We start from the raw sequence: 25,088 nt of genomic DNA on the forward strand, positions 1-25,088 counted from the left end.
TTCAGGAATTCATAGAAACTGAAATAAGTGTAATTAGAACTCTCTAGATTCATCAATGAATTTCGGTCAAAATTCACTTATGATATTGGAGGTATTAAAATGTAATAAGAAAGAATCATTAAAATTATCCATGACATTGGGTCTAATATGGAATTTTATCAGACCCAATGTGTTAAGTCAAAATTTATTGATGGACCTAAAGGTCTCAAATTACATTCATTTTAGTTCCTGTGAATTTCTGAGATTGCAAGGAGTTCAAATATAGTATCCATTATTTTGACTTCTTGACGGTGTTACAATATAATAAGAAAAAATCATCAAAAATCTCCATGTTAAACCTGATATGTATTTTATCGGATCCAACATGAGCTTGATATAGACTCCAACATGAGCTTGATATAGACTGATATTAAGTCCACATTAAACCTGATATAATTTCATACCAGGACCACAGAATTTTGGCCGACTATGTAAATTGTGCTCAAACAACTGAACATGAATTGATCGCTCTGCTCCTGCTGCACTCTATTCCTAATTGCAAGGATGTTTATCGCAATATGGTCTATGACCTTTGCTAACTGCTGACCTGGAGAAACAGATACCTCCTATTAACTCTGCATGTTGGTAAGCTTAGCCATGTAATATGTGCTCTATTGCAAATTATTCCATCAGAGGGAATGCAATCTTTTAATCCTTCAGCTGTACTAACAATGCGATAAAATTAGTTTCGTCTATGCACTAATTTTATGTAATCTGGTCATTCGACAATTGATGATCAATGCAAAACTGGAACTTTGTTGAATTCATCAATATGTATGATCAAATTATCTAGTTACCTTTGTAAGAGATGATTCTGCTCAATTGATCTTCCTATCTGATGTGGATATGTTGTAAGGGTAGGGGAGCAAATAATAGAATGGAGAGGGGTATGTTGGTCATTCCAGTGTAGCAGCCCTATTAGGGCACTGTCCAGCCCTATTAGAGCAGTGTCCGACTTGAGGGCGTCCCCTGGGCTAGGGTACGTTTTTCGTACTCGTCCCTCATTTATTTCATTATTATATTATTAGCAGTTACTTATGTATTCGTTGAATTTGCCTCGAGCCTCGGGGTACCAGAGACCGGGGCGACCCGGTCACTGGCTGCAGGTAGCATTGACAAGAGGACTTCTGAAGACTTGGTCAACACAGAAGCCATCTCAGCACACCCCCCCTCGGGACGTCGCGACTCTGTCAACATTTCATCCACCTCATCCGACGATCCGTTTGACTCAGATTCCGGACATGATCAGTATCCTTTCGTCTAAAATATGAGAGGAATATTCAAGATCAGTGTATATATAATGTGCAGGTCATTGCAAACTAATTAATTTAAAATACACATATCATGAAACCTAAATCTGATGATATATTGTTCTCTATTCTTTATTCTAGGAAATGACTTATCTTCTAAATTAGTTATCAAATATCAGGGTCACGATAGACCTGATATGATTCTATATCAGGTCCACGTACATATCAGGCTCAACGTGAAAATTATTAGTAATTCTTTCTTATTATATTTTAACACTTCCGAGAAGTCAAAATAAACAATGAATAACATATTTGAACTCCTTGCAATCTCAAAAAGCCACATAAACTGAAATGGATGTAATATGAGATCTATAGGACTATCAATGAGTTTTGATTGAAATCCACTGATGGACCTTAAGAGCTCCGATTATACTCATTTTAGTTTCTGTGGATTTCTGGGGTTGCAAGGAATTCAAATATACTATTCATTGGTTATTTCTACTTCTCAAAGGTGTTAAAATGTAATAAGAAAGAATCGTCAAAATTCTTCACATTAGCCCTGATATGAAATCATATCAAGCCCACATGGATCTGATATCATTTCATATTAGGCCCATATTGGGTTTGATATGATACATATCAGGCTCAACGTGAAAACTTTTGGCGATTCTTTTTTTATTACATTTTAACACCTTCGAGAAGTCAAAATAAATAATGGATGACATATTTGAATCTTTACAACCTCAAAAATCCACAGAAATTGAAATGAGTACAATTGGAGCTCTTTAGGTGAGTTTCGATTAAAATCCACTCATGACTTAAAAGATCTCAGACTGTATTCATTTCAGTTGCTGTAGATTTATGAAGTTGTAAAGAGTTCAAATATATTATCTATTATTTATTTCAACTTCTCCAAATATATTAAAATGTTATAAAAACTCAATTAAACTTTATAAAATGGTATTCCTACATTATACATGCATACAAAAAAGAAAGAAAGAGAAGAAAGGAGAGGAAAAATAAACGTGCACGAATAGAAGAGAGAAAAGTGATAAGAAAGAGAAAAAATGGCAAGAAAAAAAAAAGTAAAAGTTAAATTTATCATGAGGGTAAAATAGAAAATATAATTGAAAAAATATGTCTTTGATAAATAACAAAGTATCATACAACGTTTGATTAATTTAAAAATTTGGATGCATGCATCATTTGGTAAATTATACTTAAAAGGAATTGGATACATAAGATGCGTTAGGATTAAATTAGACCGACTAAAATTAAACAAAGATGAATCGGAAAAAAATTTTGTCCTTTTGTTCTTGGATTAATACGGACGAGATGATAGATGATGTCTAAGAATCAAAATAACTTTTAAAAAATATTTAAAGATTAGAGTAAATTTTGATTCACTCTAATTTTCAAACAAACAAAAATAAAAAGGACACTTTCCTTTTTTTTAAAAAAAAAGTGTATTTTAATATATCTCTAATCTAAAAATTAGCTTTATTCGACTGGTATAAGTATTATAATATAGACTAAAATTATTTTAATTTGATAAAAAAAATTATTTATGAAAGTTTGCTATATATAAAAATACTCTATTAATCAATCACTTATTTAAATTATTTAAATTTGATTAAAATTATTTCAACTTAATTCAATAATTATAATAGCTATATTATAATTTTTTTATATCAGACATCCCGTTTATACCAATTAATCATGGGTCAATAATTATTTATGAAAGTTTGCTATATATATAAAAATACTCTATTAATCAATCACTTATTTAAATTATTTAAATTTGATTAAAATTATTTCAACTTAATTCAATAATTATAATAGCTCCTAACGTGGGACTCCATCGTCACTAATTGACAAGGTAGCTCCCGACGTGGGACTCCATCGTCACTAATTGTTCAAACATCTTATTTATGCGCTGCCTAGGTTTTGACCTTATGATTGCTTAGGAAAAGTACTCTATCTCTTACCACCACATCGGGGCAATAACTTACTCTAGTTGTCATCATGCCCCAAGGGACAATAACTTACTCTAGTTGTTAATGTAATAACTATTTACCCTAATGACTTCCATGTATACTAATTTGATTAATTTTATAAAATAGTGATATCCTGCGCGACTTATGATCTGCCCCTATGCGCGACAAGTACTCGAGCCCCTGGAATTGATCCAGGCGCCTCGAGCGTTGTTTAAATTTTTTTTATATATGACTTGTGTTACGTTATTTTTGTTTTTTTTTTAAATCAATATTTTCTTAAATCTTAAACCCTAAATATATATAATATATCCCATGAGCATTTAAAAAATGTTAGTGTTAAATTATTTTAATTTGAAGACTATAACATAACCGCTAAACCCTAGAGGTAAATTTAATTGGCTTTACCCCATAGCTAAAACTCAGCTCTGTTGGCTTGAGTGATTTCGACTATTCAGAATATAGCTCACTCGAATCCATTTTTCAACCTTCTCACCGAGAAAGTTTCCATTCCAGCTTTTCGTCCATCGAAAATGTTGCGTACTTCTTTTTCGTTCGCTAGCGTACTCTTCCACAACACCTCGTCCATCAAAAGCACTGAGTCAGTCGACTCTCTCCAGTGTCGTCTTTCTCGCTAGCTACGTCTTTCGCTCGACTTATTGTGCTCCTAAGTTCCTACACACTTAGATACAAGTCATCAAATATACACATGACCTAACTTAACTTGATTAATTACACCAAACCACAATGGAGTGCTTACACACTGTCTCCTCAGTTCAAGGGTAAAACATTGAACCCTTTATGTTCGATCTGTCCAAGGGTCGGTCGGCTTTTTTCCGCCCAGCTCGAAATCCAACCAGGCTGATTCAATGAGCCTTAGCGCTAGGTAGCCAATCAGAGCCAGATGGGGAGATGTTTTTCTCCATTAACTTTGAATGTCACGTTACCTTATCTTTGACCGTCATGTTATCTCCTAGATCCACTCATTATAACCCGTATCACATACATACATACATACATACATACATTCATAATAAATAATATTTTTTTTATTTTTGATTTTTCCAAATTTCTCATCCATTTAATACCAATAAATCAACCGATTATTAAACTTTCGTCTCTTGTGAAAATTCCTATAAATGACAAATCTAACTTATATTACAACTATTAATTATTTAAAAACACAATTCACAAATTTCAAAACAAATCTTAAGACATTACAAGCTTTTTTTTTAAAAAAAAAATCTAAACTCCAACGGACGAATTTAAAGAATGAATTAGGAAACCAAATTTCCAATCAACTCAATTACCGGCCTCGATTGAGGTGACCAATCAGCATATTTTGGCAACAAATAAATTAATCCTTCCGGAAATGTTTCATGTTGCCTTCAATTCACTCAATTTGAATAACATAAAAACCAAGAACAGCTCAATCCCTCTCTCAAATCACTTACTTCAATAGCACCACAAATTGCACAGTCCCTCGAGTTTTCTTCTCCATCCCAAGAAATGCACACATGCATCGTTTGTCCGAGGAGCACCAAAGGCCTCACCAGACTGATCACCCGCCAGGTACGTAATTCCTCACTCATGCATTCGCAGACACACTGAACACACTGTACAAGAACATTATCGCTCGAATTCGATCGTTGCGCCATATCTACAGATCAAAGGCATGTCTTTGCGCCCCGGCCGGCGCCGGAAAAGGCTGCAACGCGAGGCTGAAGAAGCAGCAGCGAAGTCCGGCGAAAGACAGGAAGAAGGAGAAGTCGGAGACGAGGAGGAGAGCGAGTGGGTCTCAGAGCCTGAGCCCGGAGTGTTCATAACTTTGGTGCCACTGCCCGAGGTAGGCAATCGCGTGAAGAAGATACGATTCAGGTGCGATTTCTCTCACTAAAACACAACTAGACTTCGGATCGAAGCTTGGTGTTTAACTCATTGAAATTTAGCAAGGAGCGGTTCGATGATTGGGGAGCGCAGAAATGGTGGAGCGAAAACTACGATAAGGTTATGGAGCTCTACTGCATCGTCTCCCAGCAATCTTCTCCCACGCTCGCTCCATCCGACGATGAAGTATGCTGTTTTTAATTAAGTATTAACACAAGTGCAAGCACAATGATCATGTGTCTGTAATTCAATGCAGAGTCAATTAGTTCATAATCAAGAAGAAGAAGAAGAACAAGAAGAAGAAGCATCACGCTCCTCTAAGAGCACCACTGGTTCCTCCAAGGCGTCCCCAGAGCCGCAAGCTCACAGTGAGATGTCAATGGAGAGTAAATTAGTTCATAATCAAGAAGAAGAAGAAGAAGAAGAAGAAGAAGGGAATGAAGCAGCATCACGCTCCTCAAAGAGCACCGCTGGTTCCTCCAAGGCGACCCCAGAGCCGCAACCTCACTGTGAGATGCCAGTGGAGATCGGGAACAGGGTGCTCGAGTGGAACGTGGAAGATGAGACTGGTGTCTTTTTCACTGTGCGATCGATGCCTGATGGCTCTCGGGAGATTCTACGAATTGTATTCAGGTACCATAAGTTTCGCGAAACTGATCGATCGATTGATCGAACGAACTCAGTATCTGGAAATTTAACTCGTGGAATCGAACTATTAACAATGCAGCGGGGATAGGTTCGGCGAGATGAAAACCAGAGTGTGGTGGGAAAAAAACAAGGCGAGGCTGCAACAGCAGTACAGTCTCAATTTGTAGACCGGAGCAAAATGGAACGAGGCTGCAGTAATCGTTTGTCAATCGTACTGTGTTTGAAGATGGAACAAATAATTTTCTTCATCTCTTTAGTTCATCATCTAGTGAATTATCCAGTCGTGTACCACTAAATAATTAATTAAGAATCTCTTTGATGTGATATTCTAAATCCAAATTCGCAAAAGGGCCTCAATTAACCTCGCGAGGACGTCGTGGCTATTTCAAAGCAATTACGCTTGAATAACCACGAAATTGCTCTGCCACATTGTAGCAAACATATAACAGCGGAGTCAATATAAATAAGAGATAGATTTCCCTTGTCGTCCTTGAAATTAAATGCATTAAGGAAAGCAAAGGAATTGGAAGGAAGAAATGGGTCGAGAGAAGGTGGTGAAGCTATTCGGCGTGAGCATTCTTGCAGGAGGACGCGAGGTCGACGGTATGACAGAGGAGGCCACGAAGAAGTGCTCCGGCAACGGCAATTTGTCCTCCTGTGCGGCGGAGATTCCCTCTCCGGCCGCCGGATCCGATAGCGGCTTTCACCAGCCCGGAGGGAGGAGGAGAAGACAGAGAGCCGGTTAAGAAGTGCCTCGTCCTCGTTGCTCTCTGTTTTGTCGAATTGTTTGTGATAATCGATTGTGGGTGGTCGTAGGCATTCCATGGAGTGAGGAAGAGCACAAGGCCTTCTTAGCAGGGCTGGAGAAGCTCGGAAAGGGCGACTGGAAGGGCATCTCGAGGGAGTTCGTGACCACCAGAACCCCAGCGCAGGTGGCCAGCCACGCTCAGAAGTACTTCCTGAGGCAGAAGAAGCCCAGCAAACTGAAACGCAGGTCCAGTGTTTTTGACCTCGCCGCCGCCGTAAACATCTCTCTCGTCTTTCACTCTCATCTTCACCAACTCTTTCCTTCGCTTCTTTTAATTTAATTTTATCGTTCGATCTTTAGGGCGAGTCCTCAACTTCATGAGCTGAAAACCACCAGTGATTTGGAGCTGAAGATTCCAGTCTCTCCCCAGGCGGCGGCTGCAGCGGCGGCGGCAACAGCAGCTGGTGCAATAAGAGAAGACTGCGACATGTGTGGCCGATGGCCATTTGGATCCTTGTGCGAGATATTATCAAAGATCAAATCAAGTCAATCATGAGTTGAATAATCACAAAGATACATACAATTGTTTTTTTTTTTTGAAAAAAAAAATATTTAGCTTTCCTTCAAATCGTGCATTCAAAATTACTGTTATGGGAGTGCTAAAGTCCAACATTGCAACCTTCGTATCGATAAGTAGATTTAAAGAGGCGACGATTATATATATAATCTTGTTTCCCCCTAATTTGTCCCGATGAGTAGATTCAAAGAGGCGATGATTATATATATAATCTTGTTTCCCCCTAATTTGTCCCTGGGCACATCTAAATTATTATCTAAATATTCACCGAATTTTTATAATTATGATATATTTATAGAAATTTTTTCTCTAAATAGAAGATGTAATCAAAGGATGCTAGTGATCCTGTCCGAAAGCTGAGTCGGACGAATGCTGGTCGCGACGGCCTGGTTGCTGACGGAAAGTCGTGGGTGATTCGGCTCCCACGAGCGGCTGACGATGCTGCAGGATCCTGCACACACTCAGACGATCTCCCCCCTCACGTTAGAGACCAGAACCCAGGGAAAAAGTCCCCGGATCAGACCCTCCGACGCTCAAGTCAGGTCCTTTTTCCCCAGAAAAAACAGAGAGCCGAAAAAATGACTGAAAATGAAAAGTTATGGAAAAAAGTGACGAGAGAGCGTACCCGCGTACGAAGAAGCCTCCCCTTTTTATGCCCCCTTCTCGCTTCTAGAACCCGCCATCCTGTCAGAAAGCGTTAGACGCTGGGCTTTGTCGTGTAGTCCCGGACACCTGTCGTGCTGCTATTGGTCGTGAAGGCATCTTCTTGTTTAGGAACCTCCGCCTTTACACATGGGTTTTGTCTTGTAGCGAAGGACATCTGTCAGGCTACTATTGGTCATGAGGGCATCTTTTCGTTTAGGAACCTCCGCCTTCGCACATCTCACTAGTATGTAATGATTACCCTTGACGGACAATTGTGATCCTTCGACTCCTGCACAGCTTAGCTCATCCTATTTATCGTGGTCTGCATCTACCTCACACCCCTCGACCAGATCCAGCCTCTAAGCGTTACTTGTCAGTCGGGCTAACCCTGAACAGCCCTGTCGATCACGGTCTGTACTTTGTACCCTGTATTTCCTGGCGCTCGACCATAAGCCTGTAGATCGAGCTGTCTTTGCACAGCTCTGCCGCTTCCGACCTGTGATTTGTGACTTGCACCTCCGGGCCTTCGAATCGCAGGCCTGTAGACCGAGCTACCTCTACCCAGCTCTGCCGATTCCGATCTGGGATTTGTGACTTGCACTTCCGGGCCTTCGAATCGCAGGCCTGTAGATCGAGCTACCTCTACCCAGCTCTGCCGATTCCGATCTGTGATTTGTGACTTGCACTTCCGGGCCTTCGAATCACAGACCTGTAGATCGAGCTGCCTCTACCCAGCTCTGCCGATCCCGACCTGTGCCCGGTGTTCCGCCTGTCATCTCCCTTTGTCTTTCAACTACTTTGCCCCCTTGATCGACAAGTCTGCCTGACCTCTGACTACCCCATATGCTTGCCTCTGACTGCCTAGTCAGCTTGACTATTGACTGCCGAGTCACCTTGACTATTGACCGCCACGTCCTCTTGACTTTTGACCGCTATATGGCCTTGACCCTTCTCACCCTTTCCTCTTGGGCCCCTCCATTGCCAACCGCATCACAAGCCTCCCTCACAAGTCTAGTCGAAGGAGGACGACAGTCTGACTGACTAGACCTCAGCACATCTCTAAGATCTCAGCATATCTCCGTCACCTCAGCATATCTCTATGACCTTAGCCTATCTCTGTGTCTTACCACACCTCTGCGCGCTCTGCTTCCTGCCTCACACACCAACCTTTGTGTCGCGTCACTGGGGATGTCATGCCTCCTTAATTGCTCTGTCAGTCGCTTGGGGTACCGTGCCCACGTAGTTGCTTTGACTTGGCTACCCACCCTCTTTATAAAGAGCCTTACGGTCACTTCTTTATTCTATCCTTCTTCTGTCACGCCTTCCCACTTTCTTTTGCTAACCCGCGTTCCACCAGCTTTTTCCCCACGCGATGCATTCTCCTTTTTCTGAGGAGGTTGATCAACCACCTTCCCAAATGCGGATAGATCAGCTCACCTTACAACTTGCCGAGAAAGAACGTGAACGGGAGCGCGTATCCAAGGACCGAGCCCGTCAGCTAGCTGCCCTGCACTCCATGGAAGCCCAGTATCGTCTCGCGAAGTCTTGCGTGCATGCTGAGAAGGCGAGGAAAGAGGAATGCCAGGCTAGCCTGCAGCGCCAACTTAGTCTTCAGGAACGTTTGCAGCAAGAACATGAAACGGAGCTATCTCTCCTCCGAGCGTGTCTCGACGATAAGCAACACACGATTGCTCAGCAGCAAACAGTCATCAGATCCTTACACGCGCAGCTGGCTTGAGCCCTGAACGCCCCAGAGACTCCTGAGTCCCCAGACATTTCTTCACAAGGCAGTGCTCATTCTCCATGACCAATCCTTTCCCCGAGTTAAAACTAGTTCAGGCATAGTTGTCTCAGTGGCTCCTTTGCTGCAAAACGTTCCCTCTTGTAGCCTTAGCTGTATCGCCTGCTTATTGAACTGTGCTGCTGTACTTGTATATCTGTCCTTTTCCGGCATAGTCTTTCCTGCTCAATTTTCATCTAGCAAACATTTTTAGAAACTGGCCCGTATGTAAGAGCCAAGAGTTGCATCATGACTCCCTTTTATGTATGAATTTTGGATAATAAAACCAACATAGTGCTTGAAAATTAAAACTACAATGAACGTACAAAACCTGATTCCGCAGTTATTATTGATGCTTTAGGGGTAGAATGGATGGCCTCCTGTACTCCGTACCTTGCATATTTGCAATTTGCATAAAGGAACTACAACAAGACCAGATGTAGTTAACCTAATTATTGGGGGACGTTCCGCTCATCGTGAGGCATATCCATTTGAAAGGTAGTTAGGCGTGGGCGCCGAGTTCGCTTATGATTTCCGCAGGGGAGATGATTTTTGATTCCCGCATGGGGGCCGACCTGAAAGGTCGTTGGGCGTGAAGACAGAGCTCACTTATAACTCGCACTGGGGCGAGAGTCTGGAGATGCCGACCTAAAAGGTCGTTGGGCGTGAGCACAAAGCTCACTTTTAATTCTCGCACAGGAGCCGACCTGAAAGGTCGTTGGGCGTGAGAACAGAGCTCACTTATAACTCGCACTGGGGCGAGAGTCTGGAGATACCAACCTAAAAGGTCGTTGGCCGTGAGCACAAGGCTCACTTTTAATTCTCGCATGGGAGTCGACCTGAAAGGTCGTTGGGCGTGAGAACAGAGCTCACTTATAACTCGCACTGGGGCGAGAGTCTGGAGATACCGACCTAAAAGGTCGTTGGGCGTGAGCACAAGACTCACTTTTAATTCTCTTATGGGAGCCGACCTGAAAGGTCGTTGGGCGTGAGAACAGAGCTCACTTATAACTCGCACTGGGGCGAGAGTATGGAGATACCGACCTAAAAGGTCGTTGGGCGTGAGCACAAGGCTCACTTTTAATTCTCGCATGGGAACCGACCTGAAAGGTCGTTGGGCGTGAGAACAGAGCTCACTTATAACTCGCACTGGGGCGAGAGTCTGGAGATACCGACCTAAAAGGTCGTTGGGCGTGAGCACAAGGCTCACTTTTAATTCTCGCATGGGAGCCGACCTGAAAGGTCGTTAGGCGTGAGAACAGAGCTCACTTATAACTCGCCCTGGGGCGAGAGTCTAGGACACTCCGGTCCGAGACCGGTGGCGATGGTGCTGGTCTGAGACCAGTAATGATACTCTGGTCCGAGACCGGTGGCGATGGTGCTGGTCTGAGACCAATAATGATACTCCAGTCCGAGACCGGTGGCGATGGTGCTGGTCCGAGACCAGTAATGATACTCCGGTCCGAGACCGGTGGCGATGGTGCTGGTCTGAGACCAGTAATGATACTCCGATCCGAGACCGGTGACGATGGTGCTAGTCCGAGACCAGCTGGACCCCAAACAGCGAAGGCATAGATGCATTGCTCTTCTCCGCCTTCATCCGTCTCGCCTATGCCGACCTCATTGCTTTGGTTGATCTGGTCGTTATTGCTAGCTTTGGGCTTACTCATTCGCGTTGCGTTTCTCCCTGCAATTGCATTATGTATGGTATAGAATTAAGAATAGAGAAGGGAGCGTAAAAACCTTACTCAACCCTTGGGCCATAGTGCTCTTGCAGCTTATGATGACCCCGCAGTTCTCGCGATGCGCTTGGTTAGCTGATCGGATCAGGGGCTGCCTACGCAGAGCTACTTGCTCGGATGATCCGAGCAAGCAACACCCCCACAGGCCCGCTTGATACTTCTCTGATCTGACATTCACTTCTGCTGACCTGCCTTGTTTCATTCGCGACCCTTTTGAATTGCCTGGGTTCTGCAGCTTTATGAAACTTCCCGCCTTTGGCCCCGAACAAGCATTTCAGAGGATTCAGCTTTACACCATATTGCCTTAGAGTCCCGCAGGTTTCCTCTACATCTCTTATGAGATTGGACGCCAGGGGGGACTTGATTAGGATGTCATCAACATAGACTTCGACGTTCCACCCAATCTGACTTCGAAAGACTTTGTCCATCATCCTTTGGTAGGTAGCCCCAGCATTCCTGAGTCCAAATGGCATGACCGTATAGCAGAAAGTACCATCAGCCGTTATGAAGCTAACCTTCTCCTGATCCTCCCTAGCCAAGGGTATCTGATGATATCCTCGATAAGCGTCCATCTTGCATATCCTCTCACAGCCAGCAGTTGAATCCACCACCTGATCGATCCGCGGGAGAGGATAACAGTCTTTGGGGGTGGCTTTGTTGAGGTCGCGAAAGTCTATGCACACCATCCACTTGTTGTTAGGCTTTTTTACCAATACAACATTAGAAAGCCAGGACGGGAACTGCACCTCTCGAACATGTCCTGCCTTCCTGAGCTGATCCACTTCAGCTCGGATGATTTTATTCTGGTCAGCAGAGAAGTTTCTCTTCTTCTGCTTGACTGGCTTGGCTTCGGGCACTGAATGCAGCTTGTGCTCGGCTACCTCTGGTTTGACTCCAGGCAGCTCTTCCGGTGACCAAGCAAAAACGTCCTTATTACGGCTCAGGCACTGTATCAGCTCCGACTTAAGCTCCGGCGATAAGTCGCTGGCAATGCGAGTGATGCTCTCTGCTCTGTCAGGGTGCAACTGAATCTCTTCCCAAGGGATAGGCTCCTCGGCAATAGGCAGAGGCTCCTCGGCAATAGCGTGTACACCACCATCCTGCGTCCTCCGGTTTTTGCGCGCCTCCACCCGGACCATATCAATATAGCAACTTCGGGACACCTTCTGCTCTCCCTTGACTTCTCCGACCTGCTCGCCGACCGAGAACTTAATCTTCTGGTGGAAAGTAGAGATAGCAGCCCTGAACTCATGCAGAGCTGGCCTTCCCAAGATGACATTATAGGAGGAAGGAGAGTCCACCACTATAAAGGTGCTCCTCTTGGTGCGCACTAGTGGCTCAGTGCCCATGGATATGGCCAGCTTAATCTGACCCATGGGCTTGACTTCGTTACCTGTGAACCCGTATAAAGAAGTGGTTACGGGTTGGAGCTCAGCGGCGTCAATCTGCATCTCCTCGAACGCAGCTCTAAACAAAATATTGACCGAGCTCCCGGTATCCACAAAGACCCGAGTCACTCAGCTATTAGCAATAACGGCCTTGATTATGAGAGCGTCGTCGTGGGGCAGTTCCAGACCCTCCAAGTCTTGGGGCCCAAAGCTAATAACAGGGCCGGACGCCTGCTCGTGGCTGCATCCCACGACTCCCACATATAACCGCCGACCATGTGACTTACGGGCTCGGCCTGAGTCCCCGTCAGTGGACCCTCTTGAAATCATGCTGATTTCTCGCACAGCAGCGTTGCCCCGGTTTTCCAGCTCTCCGGCATCTCTTCGATCTTCCCCGGGACCGGCTTGGTTAGAAGGACCGGCTAGGTCGGGTCGGGTCTGACGAGCACGTCCAGCCGCGACCCGTTCTTCCTCCATTCTCTGTATTTGGGCCGCTAACTTCGGGGGGGGGGGGGCAGACCCTGCTCGGCAGCTCGCCTGGAATCACGAGCGAATTGGAAGCAGTTACTGAGATCATGCGTCCTGGATCGATGATATGTGCAATATGGTGCTCCCCTTGGTCCAGGCCTGGGCGCGTGTATGGCAGCAACTCGTGGGGTTGGTCTGACTCCCTGAGCGGGCTGAGGGGCAGGCCTGGGTTGAACGCGCTGAAAGGGCTGAGTTGGTTGCGGTGCTCTCCTTTCAGGAGGAGCCACCGTCTTTTCAGCCTTCCTCCTAGCGGCCTGAGCTTCTTCCACCTTGATGTAGCAAGAAGTTTTCTCCACCATATCGTCAAAACTCCGAGCGGGGTTTTTGATGAGGTCCCTGAAGAATTCCCCTTCTCGCAATCCGTGGGAGAAGTCGCTCATCAATATTTCTGAGGTGGCGGAGGGGACGTCATTAGCCACCTGACTGAACTGGTTGATGTAGCTTCGTAGAGGCTCGGTCGGCTCCTGTTTAAGAGCGAAAAGGCAATGGTCGGTTTTTTGATACTTACGACTACTGGCGAAACAACGTAGGAAGGCCATTTTGAAATTCATGAAGCGGTTGATGGACTCTGGGGGCAATCCATCGAACCACTTCTGCGCGCGACCCTGATAGGGTATGTAAGAAGACTCGGCATTTGACGGCATCGCTGTATTTATACAACATAGCCGCGTTCTTGAACTTCCGCAGATGCTCTTCCGGGTCCTTGCTCCCTTCATATTCTCCGATGTTTGGGGCTCGATAACCCCTTGGCAGGCTTTCCCTCAAGATCTGAGCCGAGAAGGGTACCTTATCATCCGGATCTTCAGGCAGATCTCTGGCAGAGATTATAGCCTTCCCCTTTCCTGAATCCCGGGATGGATGTAAAGAGCTCTCCGCCACCGACGCCGGCGGCTCTTCTTTCTTCGGACTATGCTCTCGAGGTCTAGATCGATGATAGTTGCGGCGAGGCTCTCGGAATGAAGTACGAGGGAGTTCTTCCGGTTGCTTTCTCTTTAAGCTCCTGTCGGAAACAGGAGATGGTTCTTTGGACGCTTCAGGTGCTAGGCGAGGTCGTGAAACTGTGCCTTGTTTTTCAGAGGCGGCTCGCTTTCTGACCTCCTTGAAGAGCTCGTACTCCCCCGCGATCATGGTAACGTTAATCCTCCTGCTGGAGCTTCGACCAGAGTCCTCCATCTTCACGCTTCGGATCAGGCTGTTGTGTTTCCCACAGACGGCGCCAAATTTGATCCTGTCCGAAAGCTGAGTCGGACGAAGGCTGGTCGCGACGGCCTGGTTGCTGACGGAAAGTCGTGGGTGATTCGGCTCCCACGGGCGGCTGACGATGCTGCAGGATTCTGCACACACTCAGACAATCTCCCCCCTCACGTTAGAGACCAGAACCCAGGGAAAAAGTCCCCGGATCAGGCCCTCCGACGCTCAAGTCAGGTCCTTTTTCCCCAGAAAAAACAGAGAGCCGAAAAAATGACTAAAAATGAAAAGTTGTGGAAAAAAGTGACGAGAGAGCGTACCTGCGTACGAAGAAGCCTCCCCTTTTTATGCCCCCTTCTCGCTTCTAGAACCCGCCATCCTGTCAGAAAGCGTTAGACGCTGGGCTTTGTCGTGTAGTCCCGGACACCTGTCGTGCTGCTATTGGTCGTGAAGGCATCTTCTTGTTTAGGAACCTCCGCCTTTACACATGAGTTTTGTCTTGTAGCGAAGGATATCTGTCAGGCTACTATTGGTCATGAGGGCATCTTTTCGTTTAGGAACCTCCGCCTTCGCACATCTCACTGGTATGTAATGATTACCCTTGACGGACAATTGTGATCCTTCGACTCCTGCACAGCTTAGCTCATCCTATTTATCGCGGTCTGCATCTACCTCACACCCCTCGACCAGATCCAGCCTCTAAGCGTTACTTGTCAGTCGGGCTAACCCTGAACAGCCCTGTCGATCACGGTCTGTACTCTGTACCCTGTATTTCCTGGCGCTCGACCATAAGCCTGTAGATCGAGCTGTCTTTACACAGCTCTGCCGCTTCCGACCTGTGATTTGTGACTTGCACCTCCGGGCCTTCGAATTGCAGGCCTGTAGACCGAGCTACCTCTACCCAGCTCTGCCGATTCCGATCTGGGATTTGTGACTTGCACTTCCGGGCCTTCGAATCGCAGGCCTGTAGATCGAGCTACCTCTACCCAGCTCTGCCGATTCCGATCTGTGATTTGTGACTTGCACTTCCGGGCCTTGGAATCACAAGCCTGTAGATCGAGCTGCCTCTACCTAGCTCTGCCGATCCCGACCTGTGTCCGGTGTTCCGCCTGTCGTCTCCCTTTGTCTTTCAACTACTTTGCCCCCTTGATCGACAAGTCTGCCTGACCTCTGACTACCCATATACTTGCCTCTGACTGCCTAGTCAGCTTGACTATTGACTGCCGAATCACCTTGACTATTGACTGCCAAGTCACCTTGACTATTGACCGTCACGTCCTCTTGACTTTTGACCGCTATATGGCCTTGACCCTTCTCACCCTTTCCTCTTGGGCCCCTCCATTGTCAACCGCATCAGCTAGGTTTCTGGACTGACCACTACGTGCGCTTCCCGATTTACCCTAATGATCGATGGAAAAATTCCGTAGAGTCGAGCCGGTCACCCTAGTGATAATCAATGAGAGTAATTGATATTATCATTTTTTATTTCTCACGTAATTTCCTTAAAGTCGAGAAAAAAAATTTTCTTCGCATTGGCCAACTACAGTTTTCTTACCTCCTCACAGATGATTGTGGGATCGATCGTATGAGACTGCTAGGGTGACGGATTCCACCTTTATTATAATTATTTCTCACAAAAGAACAACGCGCTAGTAGTGAATCATCTTCTATCACATTATCAAAAAAAAAAAAAAAAAAAAAAATTCTTCCGAGCAAGTTGAATTGGTGATTAAAGGACAAATTTTATTATAATAGGTAGCAGCCCGATTCTTGATAAATTCAAATAATTTTTCTCCGTAGTGGTCAGTTATAGTTTCTCAATTTTTCTCTTTCTCTGCAGTGGTCGTAGGTTGACCGTGTGAAGCTGCTAGGTGGCCGATTCTATTTTTTTTTTTACTATAATTGTTTGAATTAGTGTAATCACAAGAAGAATAAATATAACAAGATCCACGTCTTTTAAGGATTCACAATCTAAGCATTCGTGGCAAAGTAAAATGATACAGGATTTCCATATTTTCTAACTAAATTGGCAAGCACAAGCGCAGGCAATCGCCTTCAACTATCCTCCTTCAGAAGCGGCGTGGAAGCAGAGCCGCCTACACAAAGAAAGAAACAAGATCATACAGCCGCCATCAAACAAACATGAGTGGAAAAGGCAAAACAAAGAGAGAGAGAGAGAGAGAGAGAGAGAAATGGTGCTTACCAATCAAGGGATTCCTGTGGCGATGAATTATTTGAGATACCTCTTCTCGAACAAGAACCAACAAGAGGGTGCCCGCTACGAATGCTCCGAGCATCAGCATCATGAACACCGAACTCCACCCCTTTGTCGATAGAAATCCTGTGACGAGAGGCCCAACCGCAGCTCCGACCGAGCCTGTGCCATCGATCAGCGCGGTCACAGTCGCCAGTGCCCGTGAATCGCCTTTGAGGGACTTGTGAGTGCCGAGGTCGGCTGAAACAGCAGTGGTTATGAGAGCGTAAGGCCCGTTCACGAACAAGCCAGTGATCATCATCAGCACAATGTTTACTGTCTTCGATATGCCTCCGTACTTGTGGTAGATGTAAAGGGAAGGAATCGCTAGATACACGAACGTCGCTGCCGTAGTGGCCCTGGCATTGAGTTGGTCGGATATGCAACCGGCCAGGATTCCGCCAATGATTCCTCCAACATCAAAGAGAGTCGAAAGGTTTCCGGCAGATTTGACAGACAGGTATTCTCCTCCGATAGCTTCAGCAATAGAAACAACACCAATTGAGAAAGAATGAAAAAAAAGAGTGGAAATTAACCAAAAGCTAATTAAGATTAATTCGGAATCGAAGAATTACCTGTCTGGCTGAGGTAAAATGGCAACCAGTATAAGAATGTGTAAGCCACGAGCTTGGAGAAGAAGAGACAGAGTGCAAAAGGAATAACGCCAGGTATCGAGCATGCCTTGCGAATTCCCACTGCGCTTCCTCTGTCCTCTGTTTCTGTCTCCTGCCGCTGCGCGGCTTCCTCGTCAGGAACAACAGAGAAGACGACATCTTCCGGGTAGGCAGCCAAGAAGAAGAAGACCAGAACGCCGCCGACGGCGATCAGGGCCCCCGGAAGGATGAACGACCACCCCCATCCGTATTGCAGAACGCTGGCGGCGAGCAACGACCCGCTGATGTTGCCGACGGAGGTGTGGGCGTTCCATATCCCCATGATGAGACCCCTCTTCCGTTCCCCGAACCAGTTCCCCACCACCGCCACCACCGACGGCCACCCGGTCGACTGGAGAAATCCGGCGAGCATTGGCACGGCGAGGTAGAATTCGAAGGCGTGGATGTTCCAGAAGTACCCCATCCCGAACAGGGCGACGAAGGCGCCGCTCCCGATCATTCCGACGGCGAGGAAGAGGCGGAGGTCGAGGCGGTCGCCGAGATGGCCGGCGGCGTACATGCCGACGGAATAACAAGCGAGGAAGGCGACGTCGATCTCGCCTAGCTTGGCCGTGCCGTCCGTGCCGTTGAACGGCGGCCATCCCTGGCCGCTGTGGGAGACGCTGCCGGCCTCGATGAAGATGGGGCCCAGCGGCCAGAGGCGAGGTTCGGCGGAGGGGTGGGCCTTGGGGTCGAGCACGCTCTTGACGATACTGGGCGGCTTGCGGGAGGCGTGGTAGCAGGCGTACGCGACGAAGGTGAGGGCGAGGACGAGACCACGGTGGGCGTTGCGGCTCCACTCCTTGCCTCCTCCGAGGCGGCGGAGGAGGCTGAGACCCGACGGCTCCGACCTCATTGGATTCACTCAGAAGTCAAAAATCCGATCTTTTTCAATCATCTGGAGACAAAATCCGATCTTTATCGTCGGACGGCGGTAGGGGATGGATGGCGGAAAGAGAGGAGGAAAGAAAGCCGGTATCAGGGTGGGTTGGCGAGCGGGTGTTCGGGAGTTGGAGAAGGGGCGTGGGAGGGAGGGAAAGGCGGCGCCATTGTCGTGCTTGTTGGAGGAGGAAGAAATGGGAATGGACGGACGGACAGGACAACCATGGCAGTGCATGACACGAAGCAACGGCTGCTGCCGTCGGTTTCCTGTTCGGTTCGCTGCTTTTTCTCGCGTCTCAAGCACTGGCGGAGCCAGGATTTGTAGCCCGCCGGGGCTACCAATGTCTTTCAGGTTGCATCCCGGGCTAAAGACCGTATTTTTTTTATTTAGAAATCAAAAATTAATGACATCAATAAATAAAATATACATCACCCTAACTGATCCACCCGGGCTATAACCCGGGGAAGCTTACACCTGGCTCCGCCCTTTCTCAAGCCTCCAGCGATATTAAAAATAGTCTGTCCAAAAAAACAAGAGCTGGCAAATCCATTTTTCCAACCATTAAAATCGCATAATCATAAAACTTCTAATATCTAATGAAATTTTGCAAATTTCTGATAAATATTGTTAGTTTGGATATATAGTAAGTGGATTACATTCTCCACCGAGCCTCATTTGGTTGATCGACATATCATTTCTTCAGTTGAATAACCATATACACTAACAAAGTATGACAGAAACGCGACAAGATAGAAAAGCTGAAGGTGCGTTCTGTAACTATGCTCCCCATGACTGAATACAGGCTTTGCTTGGTGGCCAAATAGGTACAATACCTGTGCCATTAAGCTTCTTCCATGTCGCGAGGCTCGCACGCAGATAACCTACCTTGGCTCTCAAAGTTCGACAGCAATTTGCGTGCATCGTGGTCATTTCTTTCAAGTTATTGGTTAACTGACAGAATCCAGTGAAGTGGAGAGTGTCTAGGAACTGAATTCTCATGTCCAACAGATTAAAGACGCCCTGAGATTTCAAGGCTACTAGAACTTCTTGATCATTCATTCTAGGAAGATTTTTCCTCGCACTGAACCATATGTCAAACAACTTCTTGGTTTTGTGATTTGAGGCAGCATAGAAGAAGCCTGTGTTGATGTTGTTAGCCTCGTCGAACGGCCTGCCATTGAAGTCGTCACAACTTATCATCATGTCTTGCCCGTAAAGAGTCAACTTGGGAAATGGATTGCGAAGCCAGATTATGTCCATGTCCTAGTTACAGAAATGGGGAAAACTTCAAGCAAGCAAATTCAGAAAAAAACTATGTTCTAAAGTTCTGAATTGGCTATTTCTATGAGATGGAGTTTAGACCTACTGTGAAGATGAAGTTGTATCCATGCTTGAGAACTTCTCTGAGAATTGCAATCTTTTGCCACACTAAGTTGACGTAGCCTTCTGACATGTAGACTTGCTCTTTGGAGAAACTGAGATCCCCAACTTTAATATTATAACAATGAAGTTTCAATACATTGCAGCGTTGATACGAGATCTCATCAACTGTAATGAGGAGGAGGTGTTTTCTCAAGAACGCTGTGTCTTCCCCTTCCTTCAGGCTTTGAAGGAAGAGATCAAGCATGCCATTCTCTTCAACATATGCCTTGTTCAGGTAACTGACGATCACTGTCTTGTTTTTCATGGAAGCACCTTGCAAAATTCTCTTTAGCTGAAGATTCTGCCATAGACAGTGAAACATGCAAAGAAAAACAAAGTAAGAAATAAATATAGCGGTGAATTTCAATTGGCCTCTTGATCTCACCTTCCATGATTGAGTACAAGAAGAGTAAGCAGGAAATGACACATTAGAATTCCCATTTTTGTATGTCTTCCAAACATCAAGTATGGCTCTGAGACCTTCAAGCTTAGCTTTGACATCGGGGCAACAATTTGCGTGCAGTGCGATGAGCTTTGCAGCATCGAGTTCATCCTGGCAAAGGCTGCTGAAGTATGTTGTGTCTAAGTACCTGACCGTCACGCCGAATTGCTGCCAAAGGTCGACTCCAGACTTCACCAGATAAAGCACATTGTCTTCCTCCTCCTTTCCTTTTTGTCTTGTGAACCAGGTGATAGTCTTCTCATTTGAGGAAACAAAATAAAAGCCATTGTCGATGAATGTGGAAACATCCACAGAAGGACCTCCATTTTCAAGATTGCGACTTATTTGCAAATCATCTACACTCTGCTTCAATCTCGGTAATGGATTTCTTAGCCACATTACATCGACATCCTAACAATAGAAAATATTTCAATAAAAAAAATTTAAACCAGTCGCTGCTACAAATTATCCAGCTGACCGTGAAGATGAAGCTGTAGCCACGCTTGAGCACGTCTCCTAAGAATAAGCGATGGAGGGCTGTGCCAGAAGAAATCAGAGCATTCTCGGAGGAAAGCAGGAAGCAGTGAAGCTGAAGAATCTTGCAGTGTTTGTAAGACGCATCGTCAGTTGCAACGAGGAGAAGGTGGTTGATCAGTAACAAGGTGTCCTCCCCTTGGCGCATGGACTGAAGGAAGAGCTGCAGCGTGCTGTCTTCTACGGAGGTTTTGTTGATCATTGCTATCATCAAAGTCTTATCCGCCACGGAAGCTCCTTCTAGCTGTTGCTGAAGCTCATCTTTGGGAACCGTCTGTGGACATGAACAGAAAATCAGAAGAAAATCAAGTAAAACTGGAATTACAAAGGTCAACAAGGGTGAATTTTAGAAAATCAGATAGAAAACAAAATATCAATAAAATCAAATGCAAACACATTTATGATATATCTTTCAAGTCAACTAGTTTGACCGGTTCAACTAATTGAAACACCGAACGAAGAGCTTTGCTGATGCGATCTCCGTTCATGAGAACACTTCCTGCGAGAAATAAAGTGGAGCTTCCAATATTACAATAAACTATAATTGTTCAAGGGCCATTAAGCTTGAGTGTTTGGTTTAGTAAGTATTATGAGATACACAAGATCTAATTGAGGTGCTAGGAAGATACGGAATGATGAGATTTTACAGAAAAGATTCATGAAAACCGATTCACAAAAAAGATTTTAAAGAATAATAAAAACACAGCGACTATTTGAAGAGCACAAATATTAACAGGCATCAGGAAATTAACTGGAGCAGAGTGTACCTGCACGCGAAACACAGAGGATATCCAAGGTATATGGGGGAGCCATAAGCAGTCATAAATCAGAACTGAAACCAGAAGAAAGGCTACAAGAACGCGAGGACTGCGGCGACCGATCATGCTCCAAATCTGTGCAAACAGAGGCAGCAGAATTGAGAGGGATGCTGATCAACCTGAAGAGCTTCAGCTTCTTACCAAGCCATCATTTTGCCTTAAAAATGAGCACTTGGATTATTTAAATAACACTAACATTAATGTCAAATCCTTTCAGGGCAAAGTAGTCTGTCAACCTTTACTGGCTTAATTTTAAATTAAAAACATAGATTTGAATCTAATCGTCGAGTACAAGAGGGGAGGAATTGGTAGATATCTCACCTGTTTATGCAGATATCTTCCTGAAGATTGGATCTCTTTCTCCCAAGCTCACTGGACAAAAGTTGACAAGAATCCTTCCACTAATATAATTAATACAATTTACTGAATGCGACATTACAGAAAATATGCAAGAGACAATTATTTACTTTGAGGGCTAAATTGATTATGGATCCATTTTTTTTAATAGAGAACCTATACTCACACTTCTCCTGATTAAGAAATTAATCTTAATTGTTCTTTTCAGCTCTGCTATTACTTTCAGGAACAATTCAAATTACGCAATGCAAGACTTTTGGAGTATTTTAAACCGGAATATGTGGTGTAGTAAAAGAGGGTTAGGTGGACCGAATCTTTCAATGTGTAAATTTTTTGATCTTTATCTTTGATTCAGTACTTGTTGGAAAAAAGAATTAAAAATTTCAAGTACAATAGTTTTTTGGAAATATAAAAAACATTTATCATATGCTAAATAATTAGTTCACCTACTTTAATATATTGCTCATTTCTTGCTCATTTGTTTTGTGCACATAATGAGAATTGTATCATGCAAATATTGTTTATAATGCTTTGTTATAAGGATTATCATTCAAACATAGCCAATGTTTGTATATACTGACTGAAAATAAGCAATTTCTCGTTCTGTGATTGAAACAAATCACTGTCTACCAGAGGCTCTTCTTCTTTAAACAAGTTCAGACAAGTCACCATGGAAGTATGACTGGAAGCCAAACCATATCTCTATTCAGTCTAAGATGGATTTTGATCTAATGTGTTTTCTGGTGCCTGCAAGATCATTCAGGAGATTATCATTATGAATAATGGATCTGACATAGAATGGAAAACATAAGATATAAACACCAAGCAAAATGCATCCTTTAAATGAGTAGAGAAGTGAAAAGAAATTAAAGATATCAGAGGATGTTTATGATGTGTTGATGGGCAGCGGTAAATGTTAAAAGCTCTACTCATTAACCATAACTGGCCGAACTCATCTACGTTTTAGCTTGTTCGTGAACTAGACTGAGCTTCAACGAAGTCTGCATGCTTATTTGTTCATCATACTGAACAATCATAGAGGCATGAGCTTTTCATTACTTTGTTAGTTTATAGCACCATCAATGGTCTTATATGCGAAATGCTATGTTAGTCTTCTCCACTAAAATGCTATTGAATAACATAAAAATTGATCTAGTTAAATACAAGTTCCCGGTACTTGGGAGATCATAATCATACACCGGATTTACGAGAGTTATACAATTAGAAAAAAGAAAATAAACATGCCTAAAGATAGGGGAAGAACTTGATGGTTGTAATTATTGAACCAATTGCTCGACTTTAAATGAATATCATGTTCCTAACATACCTTATCAGCGTTGTAGAAGCTAATGTTCATGGAACACATGAAAAAATCAAAATCAGCCCAGAGCTCATCGATAAATTTCTCGTGATCAGACTTGTCAGCTACTTTTGGTTCGGTATCCCATGAGAAAATGTCTGGCTCCTCATTGCAAAGCTCGTTTTTGGGAGACTCAGGAGGAATATCTTTTGTCTTGTTGCATATCATATTAACAAGGAGCTTTGAAATTGAACAGTTTGTGGGTTTTATATCCCTCTTTCTTTTTCCAGATTTGGCACTGTTTGATGAGGATGATGGTTCATCTTTCTGAGGTTCTGAGAACTTTTTCTTGTTTAATGAAGATGACGGTTCATCGTTGGGAGGTATTGAGATCTTGTTCTTCTTGTTTAATGAAGACAATGGCTCTTCATCATCCAAAGGATGGTCTGTTTTTGACAACATTTTCTTCTTTGACGAAGACAATGGTTCATCTTGCTCTGATCCCTCCTCTTCTGAGAACTTGTTTTTCTGGTTTAATGGAGGCAATGGTTGATCTTCCCAAGGAATGTTAGTTTTTGAGATCATTTTCTTCTTTGATGAAGAAGATGATACATCTTTCAGTAATCCCTCCTCTTCTTCATCATCATCCTCGTTAGAGTCGAGCGTTTCAAAGTATCTACAGTATGAAACTCTTGGCTGATTTCCAATTGATGATCTAGTCCTACTCGCAGGACAAGAATATGCCACTGGATGACAAGTTTTGGAAATTTTCTCATCATCTTCATTCCATTCCTTGTGTTCCTTATCCTCTTCATCATCTTCCTCCACATCTGTCATGATTATCGTCTCAAAGTTATCTTCATCCATCACTTCCACGCTAGAACTGGAAACGTCTGTTGTGCATGTATCATTCAACTGAAACTTGGAATCGTCCATTGGCTGAGCATCTCGTTCTGAAACCTCTTCAACTTCCAAATCCCCATCAGAGACTTTCTGAGTAGAGCAAGAACCAACTGTGACCTTTTTCGACTTCACATTGCCCTCATTGTCATTTTTATCGCTATTGATTTCAACAATGGGTACCTGTGAGAGTGGAACCGATACCTGTCGTCCTTTTCCTTGACCCTCTACCTCCTCCTCTTCATCGGTATCAAAGATGGCAATCACCTCCGGGTCTTTAACTCCGCCGCGGTCAATGGACCCGTTGGTGTCTCCTCCGTGATCTTCTCCAGCGAGGTCCCACGAGGGTTGGCGAATCGGCCTCCGCTTCCGCTTCGAGAAAGGTTCCATCACTTGTGAGTTGTGACTATCTGCGATGAGAGAGAAACAGAGTCCATGAGAGGCAACAGGCGACGGGCTCGTCCCAGCGCCCCCGCCAGTCCATACATCACCATAACACAGAGGAAGTAAATCAAGGCAGGTGCAGGGATTTACATCCCGTCAACCCGAGGTTCGCCCTCGAACTCAGTGACAAACCTCTATCCACTTATCATCTAAAGCCCGTGGGGGAAACAGAGTCCATGAGAGCACGAGGAAGAAGAAGATGCTCTGTTTCCAGCGAATGAAAGCGTAGACGTACCTCTTAAGGCAGCGGAAGAACCGAAGAAGACCAGAGGGCAGACAGCTTAAGCTTTCACTAACAGATAGTACGCAAACGAGGAATCGCGAAGGGATGCCCTTGGCGAGCGTCTTCGAGGATGTGGACGACTCCACGGGAGGTCGCCGCGTCACATGAAACAGCAAAGACGGTGGAGGCAGCGGGGCCGAGCGAGGCAGCGGGGACGAGCGAGGCGACGAGGCCGAGCGAGGCGGAGGCTGCAAACGTCTCAGGTTTTTTCCTCTTCGAGTGGAGACGAAGAAACAACGGGATGCAAAACAAATCAGTGCAATCCCCTCACACTACAAATCACTTGAAAGGGCAATCTTGATCGTTAAATCGATCAGGATTTAATCTTAACTGCACAACTCTGGTAGCTGGGTTAAATCTTGCCGCATCCAACGGTTAAAAGTC

General features: G+C 44.7%; 5 protein-coding genes across 11 annotated transcripts; 2 read left to right on the forward strand and 3 right to left on the reverse strand.

The window, feature by feature from the left end:
• The first annotated feature begins 4,792 nt into the window (after window positions 1-4,792).
• LOC122025156 (protein Brevis radix-like 2) lies at window positions 4,793-5,985 on the forward strand. Its single transcript, XM_042583924.1, has 5 exons — window positions 4,793-4,855; window positions 4,950-5,161; window positions 5,233-5,356; window positions 5,427-5,803; window positions 5,898-5,985. Exons 1-5 carry the CDS (start codon window positions 4,793-4,795, stop codon window positions 5,983-5,985), a joined length of 864 nt encoding a protein of 287 aa, XP_042439858.1.
• A 209-nt stretch (window positions 5,986-6,194) lies between these two features.
• LOC122024753 (transcription factor MYBS2-like) lies at window positions 6,195-7,244 on the forward strand. Of its 2 annotated transcripts, none has more exons than XM_042583439.1 (3): window positions 6,195-6,559; window positions 6,635-6,812; window positions 6,927-7,244. In XM_042583439.1, the coding sequence occupies exons 1-3, from the start codon at window positions 6,355-6,357 to the stop codon at window positions 7,120-7,122; spliced, it is 579 nt and encodes a 192-aa protein (XP_042439373.1). In that variant the 5' UTR covers window positions 6,195-6,354; the 3' UTR covers window positions 7,123-7,244. The 2 variants fall into 2 exon arrangements, with proteins under 2 accessions (XP_042439373.1, XP_042439374.1); XM_042583440.1 differs by having other exon boundaries at window positions 6,206-6,559; window positions 6,635-6,840; window positions 6,927-7,239.
• Window positions 7,245-16,469: 9,225 nt separating this feature from the next.
• Window positions 16,470-18,413, reverse strand: LOC122025159 (putative glycerol-3-phosphate transporter 4). Its single transcript, XM_042583927.1, has 3 exons — window positions 17,244-18,413; window positions 16,618-17,145; window positions 16,470-16,510 (listed from the first exon to the last, which is right to left on the reverse strand). Exons 1-3 carry the CDS (start codon window positions 18,175-18,177, stop codon window positions 16,470-16,472), a joined length of 1,503 nt encoding a protein of 500 aa, XP_042439861.1. The 5' UTR covers window positions 18,178-18,413.
• A 403-nt stretch (window positions 18,414-18,816) lies between these two features.
• LOC122025563 (uncharacterized protein At1g28695-like) lies at window positions 18,817-21,883 on the reverse strand. Of its 4 annotated transcripts, none has more exons than XM_042584389.1 (6): window positions 21,742-21,883; window positions 21,370-21,577; window positions 20,547-20,876; window positions 20,012-20,479; window positions 19,571-19,927; window positions 18,817-19,467 (listed from the first exon to the last, which is right to left on the reverse strand). In XM_042584389.1, exons 2-6 carry the CDS (start codon window positions 21,484-21,486, stop codon window positions 18,982-18,984), a joined length of 1,758 nt encoding a protein of 585 aa, XP_042440323.1. In that variant the 5' UTR covers window positions 21,487-21,577; window positions 21,742-21,883; the 3' UTR covers window positions 18,817-18,981. The 4 variants fall into 4 exon arrangements, with proteins under 4 accessions (XP_042440323.1, XP_042440324.1, XP_042440325.1 ...); XM_042584390.1 differs by having other exon boundaries at window positions 21,370-21,495; window positions 21,742-21,876; XM_042584391.1 differs by lacking the exon at window positions 21,742-21,883 and having other exon boundaries at window positions 19,243-19,467; window positions 19,567-19,927; window positions 21,370-21,735.
• Window positions 21,884-22,319: 436 nt separating this feature from the next.
• Window positions 22,320-24,918, reverse strand: LOC122025564 (DNA topoisomerase 1-like). 3 transcript variants are annotated; one of them, XM_042584395.1, is made up of 4 exons: window positions 24,657-24,918; window positions 24,182-24,387; window positions 23,105-24,070; window positions 22,320-22,524 (listed from the first exon to the last, which is right to left on the reverse strand). In XM_042584395.1, the coding sequence occupies exons 2-4, from the start codon at window positions 24,365-24,367 to the stop codon at window positions 22,489-22,491; spliced, it is 1,188 nt and encodes a 395-aa protein (XP_042440329.1). In that variant the 5' UTR covers window positions 24,368-24,387; window positions 24,657-24,918; the 3' UTR covers window positions 22,320-22,488. The 3 variants fall into 3 exon arrangements, with proteins under 3 accessions (XP_042440329.1, XP_042440328.1, XP_042440327.1); XM_042584394.1 differs by having other exon boundaries at window positions 24,161-24,387; XM_042584393.1 differs by having other exon boundaries at window positions 23,105-24,387.
• Between the last annotated feature and the right edge of the window lie 170 nt (window positions 24,919-25,088).

Source organism: Zingiber officinale, chromosome 9B (genome assembly GCF_018446385.1).
Source record: "Zingiber officinale cultivar Zhangliang chromosome 9B, Zo_v1.1, whole genome shotgun sequence".
Lineage (NCBI taxonomy): Eukaryota > Viridiplantae > Streptophyta > Magnoliopsida > Zingiberales > Zingiberaceae > Zingiber > Zingiber officinale.